This window comes from Dromiciops gliroides, chromosome 1 (assembly GCF_019393635.1).
Source record: "Dromiciops gliroides isolate mDroGli1 chromosome 1, mDroGli1.pri, whole genome shotgun sequence".
Lineage (NCBI taxonomy): Eukaryota > Metazoa > Chordata > Mammalia > Microbiotheria > Microbiotheriidae > Dromiciops > Dromiciops gliroides.
This window is the reverse complement of record NC_057861.1, coordinates 490,542,541-490,559,483: the sequence shown is the minus strand read 5'-3', so window position 1 is coordinate 490,559,483 and position 16,943 is coordinate 490,542,541. Positions and strand designations below refer to the sequence as shown.

Genomic DNA, 16,943 nt, shown 5'->3' with positions numbered 1-16,943 from the left:
TAACTTGCCCGGGGTCATACAGCTAGTAAGTGTTAAGCATTAGGCATCTGAGCCAGATTTGAACTCAGGTCCTCCTGACTCCAGGGCCAGTGCTCTCTCTATTCACTGTGCCACTTAGCTGCCCCTACTCCTACAATCTAACAGCTATGAAACGAGAGGAGAGGCCTTTTTAAATAAAGCAAAGATCGGCTCTTTGGTTGTCTGTAAGGTGCTCGGTTCTTCTTTGGAAGCTAAGGCCACGTTGGGGTGAATCCTCACTTCAGCCAGCGACTAGCACCACTACAAGTCTCTCCTCATCCATCTCCCAAAATGGCCACTCTCCAAGCTCGATTGCATCTACTCTGCTCTCATCCTTCACAACGATGAGGTTACAGTCACGGAGGATAAAAGCAATGCCCTCATTAAAGCAGCAGGTGTAAATGTTGAACCGTTCTGGCCTGGATTATATGCAAAGGCCCTGTAAACATTGCAAGTCTCATCAGCAATGTAGGAGTTGGTGGACCTGCCCCAGCAGCTGGTGGTGCTGCCCCTGCTGGAGGTGCTGCTCCTGCTAGCACAGCTGCCCCAGCTGAGAAGAAGAAAGAGGAAGCAAAAAAAGAAGAATCTGAGGAGTCTGATGATGACATGGGCTTTGGTCTGTTTGACTAAATATGTTTTTTGAAACATTAAATAAAAAGCTTACATTTTTAAAAAATAAATATAAATAAATAAATAAAGCAAAGATCATATAAGCTAACATGAAGACTATTCATTAAGTACCTAATTTCCCACCTATTTCAAAGTGACAAGGAGGTATCATGATATAGATGATGCCATGACTCAGGCCTCTGTCCCAATTCCCAAGACTCTCCCACATCTTTAGGTTTCCAGAATACATCACAGACCCCACCCCTTTCCTTTTGTCATCATCTCCCTTTAGGTAACCTCCCTGAGGGTAAGGACAGCCTTATTTGCTTTTATTTGTATCCCAAGAGCCCACAAATATTAAGTGCTTTCAAAATGTTCTACCTACCTGCCTACTTATACAACAGAATAGAATCCCTAACTAAAAGATATAAGAGGTGGTAAGAAACATGTCAATTTCCCCACAAAACCTCCCAAGATCTCCCCTTGAGCTCTCTGAAATTGGGACATTCACGGCCTACCGCCTGTGGGACAGAACCCTGACATCCCCAAGCTCCAGGACACACTTTTTTTTTTTTAATTTTTTTAGTGAGGCAATTGGGGTTAAGTGACTTGCCCAGGGTCACACAGCTAGTAAATGTTAAGTGTGTGAGACCGGATTTGAACTCAGGTCCTCCTGACTCCAGGGCCAGTGCTCTATCCACTGCACCATCTAGCTGCCCTCCAGGACACACATTTACAGTAGCTCCCAAGACCTTGCACACTCCTTAACAGAATAACATCCATCACTTAGAGATCATCCAGAAGGGACTAGGGGCATCCAGCCAGAGTTGAGTTCAGAAAAAGCTGGCCATCAGACCAAAAACACCAGCCCCTGAGGGCAGCTGCATTTAAGGAAGCAGCAGAAGCCAGGATTTCTCTGGTTTCTCTTTGCTTCAGTGTCCCTCCTTCCCCTCCTCCTGCTCTTTTTTCTTTTCTTAAAGAAAGCATTTTGGTGCAGCAGCACCAGATTGTGGGAAGACCCTGCTAACACATGTCAATCTTCCCTCATGACATTAGTACCGGTGCTGCTAATTAAAAATGTTCTGTGTCGGGGGCAGCTAGGTAGCACAGTGGATAAAGCACTAGCCCTGGATTCAGGAGGACCTGAGTTCAAATCCAGCTCAGACACTTGACACTAGCTGTGTGACCCTAGGCAAGTCACTTAACCCTCATTGCCCAGCCAAAAAAAAAAAAAAATGTTCTGTGTCTGTGTCTGTGTCTGTGTCTGTGTCTTTAAACCTCGAGTCTGGAGAGCACTGAGCTCCTGAACTGAGTGCCCACCCTCATCAATGAAATGTAAAGTAAGGCCCATGCCCTCCTGTTGTGGATTTTCCCAAAGTGTATACCTGGACACCTTGTAAGGAGTCATTAAAAGCCACCTGCTGTTTATTTAAAAAAAAAATTTCCCCATCATGAGGCTGCCTCTCCAGCATGGTATGTAGACCCTGCCAGAGCTTATAATACCCCATTGGCAGCCATCAAAAACCCAGAGTAGGGGCAGCTAGGTAGCACAGTGGATAGAGCATCGGTCCTGGATTCAGGAGGACCTGAGTTCAAATCCAGCCTCAGAGATACATGACACTAGCTGTGTGACTCTGGGCAAGTCACTTAACCCCAACTGCCACACACCCCCCAAAAAAAGAGTAATCTAAACCCCAATATGAGGCAACCTAGGGATTTCAAAAATACCATTTTTCTTTGACCCAAAGATCTTTTGTTGGGTTTAGGCCAATTACCCTACAAAGGCCTCTTGAGTATTCAAGTGAAAGGAAGAGTCAATGAGGCAAACTTCACTGTCTTATTTTAAGAAACTGCCCCAACTACCCTTGATGGAGGAGGCTAAAAGGGGCTAAGAGTTAACCTATCAATTGTAGCTAAAAAGGGTTAACAGGTAACCTAAGACTTGAGTTATCAATAGTACCTAAAAGGGTTAATAGAGAAACTAAGGTTTGGGTTCTTACAGTAACCAAGACAGTCTGTCCCTAGCAACCCTCACCATCAACAGAGACAGTAACCAGGGACCAATAACCATTAATAGCCATTAATATTCCTAGATGACAGGACACCTAGAAACGAGATATTGAGTAAAGAGATATCAAAAACAGAGACCCTCTCAGTCTGACAAGTTTAAGCATGTCTTTAGGAACATTCACAGAGAAAGCAAAATGTGTCCTTATGACATGTAAACCCCAAAAATACACCTTCAAGGAAAAAAAGACCAGCTTCAGAGGTTGTCTTAGGACCCCAGGAAGTCCAAATTAAGATAAGCACTCCCATGTACCTCCCACAAGGAAGAGATTAAGATAAGGAGGAGATTGGTTAAACCATTTTCCTCTCCCTATTCAAAACACTTCCCAGTGGTCTCCCTGTGATCACTCACAGTAAACTGAGTCACTGAGTCTTGTAATTCTTTGGGATGCCTCCCGATCAATTAGATCAATTAAATCCAATCCCCACATCACTGCCAACTTTCGTCAACCAACACCCTAACTGGTCAGCAGCCACAGATACGGAGGCAAGATCTACCAGCAAAAAGATTACAACTTGAAGGCTCAAATAATGGTTAGCACTTATTTTAGCAATAAAGCAATTAAGGTACATTCATTTTTCTTGGACATAATACTATTGCACACAACAAACTACAGTATAGTACAAATGTAACTTTTCTATGCACTGGGAAACAAAAAAAAATTGTGGCTTTATTGTGGTATTTGCTTTATTGTGGTGGTCTGGAATGGAACCCACAATATCTCCAAAGTATACCTGTAAATATCCTGTTGACTTCAGGGCCGCTAGGTGGCACAGTGGATGGAGCACCGCCCCTGGAGTCAGGAGGACCTGAGTTCAATCCAGCCTCAGACACTTGACACTTGCTAGCTGTGTGACCCTGGGCAAGTCACTTAACCCAAATGCCTCACCAAAAAAAAAAAATTTTGTTGACTTCAATTTCACTTGTGGCCTTGGACAAGTTATTTAAACTCCTCAGCCCCCCAGTTTACTCAACAGTAAAATGAGAGAGTGGGGAGTGGGTGGACTAAATGCCCTCTCAGGTCCCTTTCAACTCTAGGTCTATCATGCCAAAATTCTACTAGATTAGTGACATGAGTTCAACAAATATTTGTTTGGGATAGGTGGACTTGAGTCAGTTCAGATTCTGAGGATGGGGTCTGGAAAGTACCCAGCCCCTAGTCCCTGTCAGATCATTTTGTTCATGTTTTATTCCATAGATTACAATAGAAATCATTTATCTTGCCTTACTGAACCTGATGTACCCTAGTACCCCTTCCCCCCCACCTTGCCTACATTCCAAACCCCTAGTCCTTTTTATGGGTTAGTTATGCTGTTGCTATGACCAGGCAGGAGATGTCTCTTGCTAGTGCAGACCCAGACGCCACCCTGATACTACCTCTCCCCTCTTACATTCCTAAGTCCTAACTCCCCCCGTACCACATCCTGGTACCGTCACTCCCTTCTTCCCCCATGCCCCTCCTTACCCGGGTGGAGTGGTTTGGAGCAGTTTCACCCCTCCTATGGTTTGACCTTTTCCCCCTCCCCTTCCCCCTCACTCTTGGAACATGTATCCATACCCTGATCACGAGCTGAACACACACCCTGGGTGAGACAGGATTGGATGTTAGATTGTGAGCTCACCCTGTGCACAAGGGGACCACCCCCCACCCCCCCCAAGCCCCCCACAAAACTTCCACAAAAACCCAACTTATGAGCCCATTACTGCACTCCTCATCCCTGGCATGGGGTCATGGGGTCGCCCGTTCTCATGGGAATGTAATAAATCGACCTCTATTTGACTTGGTGGTCTCCTCCAATTATTTGGGTAAACTGAAGCAATTTTGTCCCAAACATTTAGAACTCAGAAAAATACACAAAGACTCGTAAGAAGTAATATGCCAGTGAAGAAAGCAGAGCCAGAACAATATACACAGTGCTGGTGTGGAAGCACTTACACAAAGCTTCATTCTTGAGATAATACTAAGAAATACTATGATGGGGGCAGCTAGATGGCGCAATGGATAGAGCACTGGCCCTGGATTCAGGAGGACCTGAGTTCAAATCCAGCCTCAGATACTTGACACTTACTAGCTGTGTGACCCTGGGCAAGTCACTTAACCCCAAGTGCCTCACACAAAAACAAAAAAAGAAATACTATGATGACAATGTTCTGATCTCACCCTTCACCCCATTTAAACAAAAAACTTTACACAAGTTTAATCAATGCCAAGGAGACAAAGTCCTGATCTGTAGTCCTTTGGTTTCACTTCAAAGTCCCCTATCAGTTTTAAAAGGAAGACAAAGTCTGTGAGGGCTCCTCCTAAGATTAAGGGTGCTTTGTTTATGGTGACCAAACTAAGAGTGCAAAACTGTTTAATCCAATTGAGAGAAGTAACTTTTTGTTTACCTGTGACCAAACTGTTTAGGAAAGCTTAAAAAAAGAGGTAATGGGGGCAGCTAGGTGGCACAATGGATAGAGCACCAGCCCTGGATTGACCTGAGTTCAAATCCAGTCTCAGACACTTGACGCTTACTAGCTGTGTGACCCTGGGCAAGTCTTCTCCCATCTGTCTCCTCACCATCCATCCTCTATAAAGGGTTTGCCTCCCTTCCTGTCAGGAGAAATGTGCCTCAGAGAATCATGTGATCTCTAAGCCATTTTCTCCCAAGAGAAGTCTTTGACTTCTCTCTTGGTCCCTAAATAAATAAATAAAAGACTATTTTATTCTAATTGGATCGTGTGAGAAGGTATAATTGAAGAGGAATACCTGAGGCAGCTAGGTGGTACAGTAGATAGAGCACCTGCCCTGGAGTCAGGAGGACTTGAGTTCAAATCCAGCCTCAGACACTTGACACTTACTAGCTGTGTGACCCTAGGCAAGTCACTTAACCCTCATTGCCCCTCAAAAAAAAGAGAGAGAGAGAGAAATACCTAAGGGCCCTCACCAGCTATTTCCCCCATGATAATAAATATAAATTATTAGTCATAAAAATAAATAGTATAAATGTTTTATAAATATATATGGAGGAAGGGGACTCTAACTGGATCTCCTCAGTCCAAGCAGGAATATGGGATAATAACCATTTAGCTAAAATCACTGGATATTCAATTTTTAAGTGATTAGTAAATTAGCTAAAAACATTAGTTATAAATTAGCTATAAAGTTTTTTTCCACAACTACATCAATGTAAAAAAAAAGACAAAACTAAAAGGAAACAAAACAAGTCAAAAACAATGGACACTTTTAGTACAGAATGAATGAAAAATTATTAAGCACTTTGCTGATATCTGGGTAAACTATGCCCACTGAATCCCCTCTATCTACAAGCTTAGCACAAGATTCGGACACTGGGGATGCCACACAGTATATATACACAAAGAGGTAAAGAACGTTAAGCCCATTAAGTAAAGGAAGAGCTGGATTTAAGATCAAAGAACTGTAGTTAACACTAAACCCAGTCAGGGAAAGAACCTCAAGCCACAAAAGAAAGAAAAAAATGCTCTACAGAATAAAAAGGGTCAATAGTAAGATGGCACTGATGTAGATAATTCAAAGATACTGCTCTAAACATTTTCTTTGATGACGGTAATTCTACCCATTCCATTCAGCTTAGAAAGGGTTGATTTTCAGTCCCATGACATTCATGTGTATCTGGTTATCTGAAACATTAAAACACAGACAACATTTTTTAAAGGGTTCATGATACTACCGTGTGAGGAGTATTTTTGTACGTTGTCTCATATGATACAATTGGATTAATAGCCAATAGGGATGCTGTTGGTAGAAATAATAAGAATGAGAGCAACTAGCTTTTAGAAAGCACTTTAAAGTTTGCAAAGTGCTTTATAAATATCTTATTTTAGGGGCAGCTAAGTGGCGCAGTGGATAAAGCACTGGCCTTGGATTCAGGAGGACCTGAGTTCAAATCCAGCCTCGGACACTTGATACTTCCTAGCTGTGTGACCCTGGGCAAGTCGCTTAACCCTCATTGCCCTGCAAAAAGAAAAAAAGAAAGAAAGAAGAAAAAAACAAATATTTTATTCTCACAACTGGAAGATAAATGCTATAATTATTCCCTCTTTACAAATGAGGAAAGTGAGGCAAATGGAGGCTGAGTGATTTGTCCTGGGTCTGAGACAATGGTATGCTGCTGGTTTTTGTTTGTCCTTTGTCCTCCAAGAGGACACGGATTGGGAGATGGATATCATGACCAGCACTGAACTGGATTTAAGTGAAGGAGGGGTATGCAAAATCACCAACCTCACTCATCAGGATGAGATGGCCCAGATGTTTGAGGCAATCCTAATTAAGTGATTTGTCCAGGGTCATACAGCTAGTAAGTGTCAGATGTCTGAGGCTGGATTTGAACTGAGATCTTCCTAAATCCAGGGTCAGTGCTCTATCCACAGTGCTACCTAGATATCCCATATGCTGCTGGTAAAGATTTAACAACTAGGGGGTGGGGAACATGTGCCCATGATGCATTTTTAGGTTTAATCTTTATTAACACTTTCTCCATCACTTTGTCTGGACAATCAACAAAGAAATAAATCAGGTCCTGAATTATAATGTTTGCCCATTTCTGAGAGGTAAAATGCTCACAATGGATCAGGTCCATGAATTGGCTCTAACATACCACTGATCTACAGTTATATTTGAACTCGGGTCTTCCTGACATCAAATCTAGCACACCTCATTCAGTTTCATGCCAGCATTTCCTCAAACTGCCTTTTTGGAAAAAAGAATTACTTATACTAGCGTGCTATCATTTATTTGTTTGATCCAAAATTACTACATTTGTATGAGCTCATATTCTATTCGAAGATGGCACTAATTGTGGAGGAGGTAGCCAAGGGAAGTATGAATTCTTGTCAAAAGTGATCACCTCCTGAAATAGATCCCAAAAGGAAAACTCCAAGGAATAGTATAGCCAAATTCCAGAGCTCCCAGGTCAAGGAGGAAATATTGCAAGCTGCCAAAAAGAAAGAATTAAAGTACTGTGGAGCCCCAGTCAGGATAGCACAAGATCTAGCAGCTTCTACATTAAAGGACCAGAGGGGGATATGGAATATGATATTCCAGAGGGTGAAAGAATTGAGATTACAAACAAGAATCACGTATCCAGCAAAACTGAGTATAATCTTTCCAAGGAAAAAATGGGACTTGAATGAAAAGGAGGACTTTCTGGTATTCACGATAAAAAGACCTGAACTGAATGGAAAAGTTGACTTTCAAATGCAAGACCCTAGAGAACCATAAAAAATTGGAGTTGGGGGACATACCTGGAGTCATGCAGTGGGTCTTATGTCTTGTGTCTGAGGCCCAGTTTTGGCTGGGGTCCCCTTGGGTCTGGGGTGGATACTTTGTCCACTGTGCCACCTAGCTGCCCCATGATGACATCTTTAGGGTAAAACTGAGGGGTGAGAGGAATGCACTGAGAGAAGGGGAAGGGCAGAGGTAGCATGGGGTGAAATCTGACATGAAAGAAACAGGAAAGGGCTTATGGAGTGGGGGAAGAGATGGGGGAAGAGCAGGGCAATAAATGAACTTTACACACATCAGAAATTGGCTCTAAGAGGGATCACCACACACACCCAATTGGGTGGAGTAATCTATCTAACTCTGCAGGAAAATAGGAGTCCCAAGGGACTAATAATGATGAAGCATACTATCCACTCCCAAAGAAAGAACTGATAAAAAGAGCACTTGTGGATTGTACATATATAACCTATACTATATTGGTTGCTGCCTTGTGTAGGGGGGAGGAAAGGGAGGGAGGGAGAAGAATTTGGAACTCTAAATCTTATGAAAATGAATGCTGAAAACTACCCTTACATGTAACTGGAAAAAATAAATGTTGCAAAAAAAAAAAGTGATTTATCTTCTTTAACAAATACTATCCAATGAGTCCTGAAGACTCCTCCCCCAAAACCAACTAACCAGATCCAACTTTGTTAGCAATATGGTATTGGAGCTAGGCAAAGATTTGGGTGAATATGTAAAAGTGTGAGAGGGGAAAACAGAATTAATGGTACAGAAATTAATTAACAGAAATGACATAAAGTAGATAAAATTAAATTAGAATCAATAAAATTGAACATCCATCCTAGTCCTATCATAAACTTACTTTGTCACTTCCAGCAAGTTAGCTCCTTAGTTGTGTGATGTTGAAAAATTATTATAAACACCAGTTTGGGATAAGCATGTTATTAATTTAGCAATATTATACCAGTAAGGGACTGACCACATGTCCCCCTATCTTCTCATGGTCCCAGGCCACATGGTAGAGAAGGCAGAGAAAGCTTCAACATCCCAGTTAGCATAAATAGGAGAAAAGACCCAAAAGACCCATGTGGTCCCCCAAGAGAAATCAGGTAAGAGAGACAGAGGCCATGTGATAGTCCCAGAAAGCCATGAGACAGCATGGCTGCCTGTCCAGGTTTTTTTATCCCTTTTGATAAAAGGCAGGTCATTATAATCAATCAAATCAAATTGGATCATTATACATCAAAAAAAATCTAATTGGTTAGCATTATTCAAATCTACTGGTCAACATGACTTGAAGGTAGGTTATATTATAATAAAATGAATTCTAGGATGACATCAGGTCACTCAACTCTTGGTAGGGAAAGGAATGTTATGCTACCACCAACCCCCCCCCCCAAAACCCCCCCCATCCTCCATGCCCCCCTCCCGCCAAGTCCATCCATCTAGGTGTAGTTTAAACCATCAGTCCTTCAGCAATCCAGACAAAAGAATCTATTTCCACCCAAAGCTCCTTTTGTGAACTTGGTTTTATCCCAGAAGAGATTTTAAGACTTACAAGGAGAATTCCACTTTTTTGGGGGGGGTGGGGGGTGGGGAAGGCTCGATCCCTGGGTCCCCCAAGAAATCAATTATTAATAATTATTTTTTCAAAGTGAAATACTGTCACTGTATTAGCATTACTATCTATTTAAGAGATGTTATAATTACTGGAAAACATTCCATATTCATTAGAATGGCAAATATGCTTTTTTTTCTCATTTGAAAGAATGGCCAACAGTAAGGGAAAAACAAACAGAATGTGTTAAGGAATTAGATTCCATTGAAGCTACAAAAGGAAAATGACATGTAAATACTTTAAATAAGGGAATTTCCTCCCAGATGGTGAAGAAGTAAGATGCCAGGAGACAGATGCAACCAAATGCCCTCAACCCACTCCCAAACTCAAATGAAAGAGGGAGAAGCAGAGGAGGGAGAGGGGGAAGGAGAGATTTTAATCTGAACTATCACTCCCCTAGACCACAGATTCTTTTTGTTTGTTTTGTGGGGCAATGAGGGTTAAGTGACTTGCCCAGGGTCACACAGCTAGTAAGTGTCAAGTGTCTGAGGCCAGATTTGAACTCAGGTCCTCCTGAATCCAGGGCCTGAGCTTTATCCACTGCATGACCTAGCTGCCCCCTAGACCAGGGATTCTTAGATTTCAAGGGGGTGTGTGAGGGAAACTTTCCAAAGGGCAGAACGGCGGTCTTGGACACATAGCTTCTTCTTTGGCGTTTTTGGCCTAAATTCCTTGGGAAGGCTATCTAGAACAGATGACTCCACACTCTCTTAACACTCCACAATCAGGATTCTGACTTCAGCATTCAACCAAAACTGTTCTCTTCAATTGATCTTTCTCTTAAATGCAAATCCAATGGCCTCTTCTCAATTCTCATCCTTTTAGACCTCTCTGAAACCTTTGATATTCTCTTGGTTCTCCTGCTACCTGTGTGACCACCCGTCAAGTCTCTTTTGTTGGATCTCTATCCACATCCAGTCCACTGACCCTGGGTTAACCAAGAGCTAAAGCTCTATTCTGGGCCTTCTGTATTATTTTGCTTGGTGAAATCATCAGTTCCCATGCATTCAATGATCACCTCTATGCTGCTGATTCCCAGATCTATTTATCCAGCCCTTACCTCCAGACTTGAAACTCCAATAGCCTACTGGAAATCTCAAACTAGTATCTTCTAATCATCCAAAACTGAACTCATTACCTTTTTTTTGGGGGGGGGGGGGCAATGAGGGTTAAGTGACTTGCCCAGGGTCACACAGCTAGTAAGTGTCAAGTTTCTGAGGCCACATTTGAACTCAGGTCCTCCTGAATCCAGAGGCAGTGCTTTATCCACTGTGCCCAAAACCCTCCCCCCTTCCTAATTTCCCTACTGCTGTGGAAGGTATCCCCATAATCCCTGTTATTCCAGCTCATGACCTACATGTCATCCTCAACTCTTCACTCTCACCCCACCCCCACATCTAATCTGTTGCTGAGTCTACAATTTCTACCTAAGTCTACATTTCTACCTTTGAAAAATCTCCCCTGAATATGCATTCTTTTCTCCTCTGACACGGCCATGACTCTAGTACAGACCCTCATCACCACATACCAGAACTATTCCAATAGTCCTTCTGCCTAGTCTCCTTCCCTCAAGTCTCTTCCAACCCTAGTCTATTTTCCATTCAGCTGTCAAACTGATTTTCCTAAAGATCAAGGACGACTAAGTCTCTCTCTGTCTCTCTCTGTCTCTTGTCTCTCTCTCTCTTTCTCTCTCTCTCTCTCTCTCTCTCACACACACACACACACAGAGTGGCTCCCTAACATCTCCAGAATCCAAATGAAAATCCTGTTTTCCTTATAATGCCACCCTGTAAGGACCATTCTGGCCCCTTCGTAAATTTCCAGTCTTCTCTCACCTTATACCTCCCTGCAATTGGGGGAGGCTGGTCCCTCTGCTGACCCTTAAAGACAATATCTCTCTAACCCAAGAGTCTTCCCTCACTGGCTGTCCTCCATACCTGAACTTCTCTCCCTCCCGGCTTCCTTCAGGCTTCATTTAAGTCTCCTCTTCTGCAAGAAGTCTTTCCTGATGCCCCTTTAATGCTTGTGCCTTTCTTCTGTTGATTATCTCCAACTGATCTGGTATTTATCTTGCTTGTACACAGTTGTTTGCATGTTATTTTCTCTACTAGACAACTCCTTGAGGAGCAGGGACTGTCTTTTGCCCTTCTTGTGCTTAGTACAGTCTGTGCCTGGCACAGAGAAACCCTTAATAAATGCTAGCTTCCTGAATGACTGAACAGAAATGTATAAAACCAAAAGCCATTTCCCAATAGAGAAGTAGTCAAAGGATATGAACAAATATTTCTCCAAAAAGAACTGAAAAGTAGTAATGCATTAAAGAATACTCCCTATCACTAATGATAAAATACATATCAAAATAACCCTGAGATTTTACCTCACATGTAATAAATTACAAAGATGACCCCAAAATATCATAGTCAATGTTGGAAGGGTTGTGGGAAGATAAGTACACTAAGACATTCTGGGAGCTGTAGATTAGTAGTAGAGCTATAAATCAGTACAACTAAACTGGAAAATAATTTTGAATTATGGAAATAAAGTGATAAAATATCCAAACCTTTGATCCAGTGATTCCACTGATAGGCATACATCCTAAGAAGATCACTGACAGAAAAAAGGATCTATATACAGCAAAATATTTAAAGCAGCATTTTTTATGGTAGCAAAGAACTGGAAATAAAGTATATGCCCACTGACTGGAGAATGACGAAACAAACTGTGGTACATGAATGTAATGGAATATTACTATCTGTATGTCAATGACAAATATAATCAATACAGAGAAGCAGGGAAAGATCTACATGGACAGATGCAAAGTGAATTAAGCAGAGCCAAGAAAACAATATACATAATGATTACAACAATGTAAATGGAAAGAACAAGAAAAATTTTTTTAAATGTTACAGAATTGCAAAGAACAATCTTGGTCCCAAAGAAGAGAAATGACTAGACATCTTCTCACCAAAGCTCTGCAGAGTGGTGGTGTGGAACACTGAATATTGTCAGATTGTTTTTTTATTTGATGCATTAATTGATTTTGCTAATTATTTTTCCCTTCTCAAAAAAAGAAAACTATTATAAGACATTGATCTTTCTAAGAAGGGAGGAGGATTCAGAGGGAAATTTATTTAATTTATAAACAAAAAGATCCCAAAAACATTTACTTAAAAAAAAGGCAAACAACTATACATAATGGAAAGTCATAGTTTCAAAAGTACTCTTTTTTAAAAAATCTGTTCTTTGTATACAGAAATGAATGTTCATGTTTGTCAGGGTTTGTTAAGTTCAAAATAACAAAAACTTAAATTTTTTTTTTAAAATCTGCAGTCAATGATAAGCCAAAATTTCTTAGCATCTGTGTGAGCAGAAATGCACTAAGAAAGAATTCTACCTAACCCCCTCTTCCAAATCCTTTCCCACCCCTAATTTAAATACTACAGGAAATATATTGTTTGTGGAAAAATATCTGCTGTGTCAAAACAAAAATCAATTTTTTTTTCATTTCAAAGGCAATTTTTAACATATTCAAAGGAAAAATAAAATGCAACATTTGGGGAACAAAAAAATTAAATATGCAGTAAATTTGGCAATGAACATATTCATATATCACATTAATGCATAAAATGTGTGGGTGCTCACATGCCACACAGCCAAATCAACATGCCATTCCCCTTATTAAGTATAGCCAATACTCTGGAAATATGTCCTAGTTATTCACTGTCAAATGGAGGTCAACCCATTTCTAAAAGCTACATATTCCCAGGTCCAGTGACACTGAGAATTTAGTTGCCATTAAAAATTCATCATGGACTTCCTGATATTACTTAAATGGAAGTATTAATAAAAATAAAACTTAATGAGACCCAAAAAATGAAAGTTTATTTGTGTGGACATGATTTACTTAGAAGGTTACTATCACTAATAGAAGTCAACTGACCAGCTCTGTAAGTTCTTTTTTAAGCCATTAAGGAACAAAAAAAGTTCAAATGGATGCAAATTATCCATAGAAAGACTTCCTTTTCCCTGACACTGTCTTGTATATTTCTGAGAACTGAGGGTTGTTTTTTTTTTATTATTTTGGATTTGGTTTTTTGATCTGTGAAAAAGAGAAATAATATTGTATCAAAGGAAAAAAAGAGCCAACAATTTTAAGACATTCCCCGTGAGGGAGCTACAACTGCAAACCCTTTCTAGTTACTTTTTTGTCATTGTTCAATTGTTTCAATCCTGTCTGACTCTGTGACCTCATTTAGGGTTTTCTTAGCAAAAACACTGGAGTGCATTTTATAGATGAGAAAACTGAGGCAAATAGGGTCAGCCAGCTACTAAGTGTCTGAGGCCACATTTGAACTCAGGTCTTCCTGGCTTCAGGCCCAGCTTTCTATCTACTACACCACCTAGCTGCCCCTATTTTCTAGTTACTACTATATATAAAAAGTTTCACATTTCAATTATCTACTACTAGCACAATAATTTTGTTGTATACATTTTGCCCTACCACATCTCAACTTATCATAATGTATAAAATCTGATCCTTTTTTTTTAAGAGTTGGAAAAGCTGTCGATTCTATTCTAACCCACTAAGGTATAGTGATATATTAAGTAAAATAACTAATGGGCTAAAAGGACTTAAACAAGTTTGTTTCTCCACAGTGACTTTAGATATGTACAGGTTACTAAAACACTGCTATATGTAGTCAAATCTCCCCATTGCAATTTCTGTTTACCTTATTTAAAAAAAGAACTTTTTCATATGGCTTCAAATTGAAAGTAAACAATATGGGGCAGCTAGGTGGTGCAGTGGATAGAGCACAGGCCCTGGAGTCAGGAGTACCTGAGTTCAAATTCAGCCTCAGACACTTAACACTTACTAGCTGTGTGACCCTAGGCAAGTCACTTAACCCCAATTGCCTCACAAAAAACAAAAAAAAAAAGAAAGTAAACAATATGTAAGGATTACTGAATCATATTGATCTACCATCTCTCTTCCACCAGACCTAGGCCAAAGAAAACTTAAACCACTCCCTCAAAAAGAGAGACATTCCACCTTTAGAATTGTAGAATCTTGGACCACAAAGGCCCAAATTGGAGGCAAAGACTATGTATGTCTTGACTGTCAATGAAATGGAAAAACTCCTCAGGGCCACCAGTATCAGAAAAGCTGGAAAAGACTCATTAATGTCCTCGAAGGGAAGGAGGGAGGGAGGGAAGGAAGGAAGGAAAGGGAGTGGGGAAGGAAGGAAGGGGAAAGAAGGAAAAATTATTTGAGAAAGGTCATTTCTTTGGGAGATCTAGAATATTTAATTCAGTGCTAAAAATCAAGTTGCCACCTTCCTTCCTCTTTCTAGCAAAAAGTTCAAAATCCTGCTTACATTTCAACTTGACCCATTTTTTTTAAAACAAACCTCAGGAAAGATAAAACAATACAGATACCTTCAATACTAACTTCCTGGTGAGGTGGTCTTTGAAGGCTGAAGCCAAATGTACTAGCATAAAATGCTTCCTGTTTATTTTCGTTTTGGGTCCAAAAGTTCTGTCTTCAGAGGAACATTTAAGCCTTTAAGATTCACTCACAATCCTCCAGAAGCGTATGCAACCAAAAAAAAATCCTCCAAGCTTTAACTCAGAAGTTCTTAATCTGAGGATCTATGAAGTTTTTTTTTTCATATTTTGTTAACTGTATTTCAATGACTAGTTCCCTTTGCAATCCTATGCATTTTATTTTATGCATTTAAAAACATCATTCTGAGAAGGCCTATAGGCTTCACCAGACTGCCAAAGGGCTCCTGACACACACAAAAACCCAGCTTTGACTAATCATTTAGGTGTTTCGTTTTTCTTGCGGGAATCCTTTTTCTTCTTACGGGAAGTGCCCGTTAGTGGGTGCAGTCTGGAGTAAGCTCAGGAAGCATCCCCTCTCACATCAGGGATCCGATACATGGGGGAGCTCATGCCTAACTTTAAGTACAATTTTGGAGAGGGGGGGGGGGAAAGGGAGAGAACTATCCCGACTCTCATAGAAAACATGCCTTAATCCCAGTCAGGTGCTCGATGTCGCACAGCACACAAACTTTAATGAGGCAAACCTTCGGAAGAGGAACTTTTTTTAATTGTAACTTTCTTCCTTCCCATTTAACTCCCAACAACGGTTTCTTCTCCCTCCTGATCTGGAAATTAATTGGGTCTGGAGCTACGACTCCCTGCCCCATTCCCCAGGTACCTAAGAGGCTGGATGTAGCGAAAGCATCGGGGGCTGGGAGCGGGGGTGAGATGCTACGGCCGGAGCCCAGCGGAGAGGAAAAGTGCTTGGCGGGGAAGCTTGCAATTATCCGCCCGCCCGCCTACCAGGGTGCCATCGCTCGGGGCCCCGCGCACGCGTGTCCTCCCACCGCCCTCCCGCCCCCCGGATCCCGAAGCGCTCACCGAGCTGCTCCCCCCCAGCTTCGCGCTGATCCTCTTCACCAGCATAATGCGGCTACTTCTCTTTTTGCAGATGCCGCCTCCTTCCTCCTCCTCCGCTGATGCCGCGGGTACCACCGCAGCTGCCGCCGCCTGCTCTTCCTTCTCCGGCGGCAGCTCGGGACTCATATTGGTCCCATTTCCCAGCCGGCTGGGAGAGATGGCGAGGCAAGCAAGAGGCGGGAGAGGAGGGGCTGCGGCTGCAGTGGATTCCGCTCCTGCCCCGGGACCCTCTCGAGCTGGCAGCGGCCTCCTCCTCCCGCCGGCGCTCGTTCCGTCATCTGCTTCGCTAGGGCCAGCAGCGCTCGCGCTGAGCTCGCCCGGCGGCGGCGGAGGCGCCAGCGGCGGAGCGCAGGAAGAGGCAGACAGCCAACCCGACCACTGCAACTGGCTGGGGCCGGGGGAGGGGCGCGGGCTCTCGGGCGCACGCGCAGTGCCGCGCGCGTTACCCGGGGGCGACCGGAACGCCGAGTCCCTAACACAGACTAGATGAACCCTGCGGGAGCAGCCTAGGGAATTGCCCTGTCCTCCCTGCCTGGGCAAACTAGAAGACCATGAACCCTCGGCTGAATCCGGGCCACTGCTTCCTCAAACTTTACACGCCTCCGGAAACGCGTCACTGCATCCGCTTACGGCCAAATCACACGCAGCGCCCTCCCTCCGTCTCCCCCCTCCCCCCATCTTTCCGTTTCAATCTCCCTCTCCCAAAACTAAGGGGAGGAGTGAGTGCTGGCTCTTGGGGGAGGTGGAAGGGTGCAAAGAAGGCCTAGGGTAACCGACTCAAATCAAAAAAATTGCTTGGCTATTTGGGCAGCCAAGTCCAAGGAGTTATAGAATGCCCTCCCTTCCAGATCCTTTATGATGGAGAGAATACATGCACGTCTAAGTATGTAAAATATAAACACATCCTTCTCCTTTGA

The 16,943-nt window shown here is 42.3% G+C and overlaps 1 protein-coding gene across 1 annotated transcript in view; it reads right to left on the bottom strand.

Annotated features, from left to right (window-relative positions):
- The window catches only part of MFSD14B (major facilitator superfamily domain containing 14B), an 87,989-nt gene extending 71,353 nt beyond the window's left edge, over positions 1 to 16,636 (bottom strand). Inside the window, exon 1 of the mRNA XM_043975409.1 lies at positions 15,988 to 16,636. Within this exon, the coding sequence (XP_043831344.1) occupies positions 15,988 to 16,152 (165 nt within the window). The 5' untranslated portion in view covers positions 16,153 to 16,636. The remainder of the gene's footprint in view (positions 1 to 15,987) is intronic.
- Between the last annotated feature and the right edge of the window lie 307 nt (positions 16,637 to 16,943).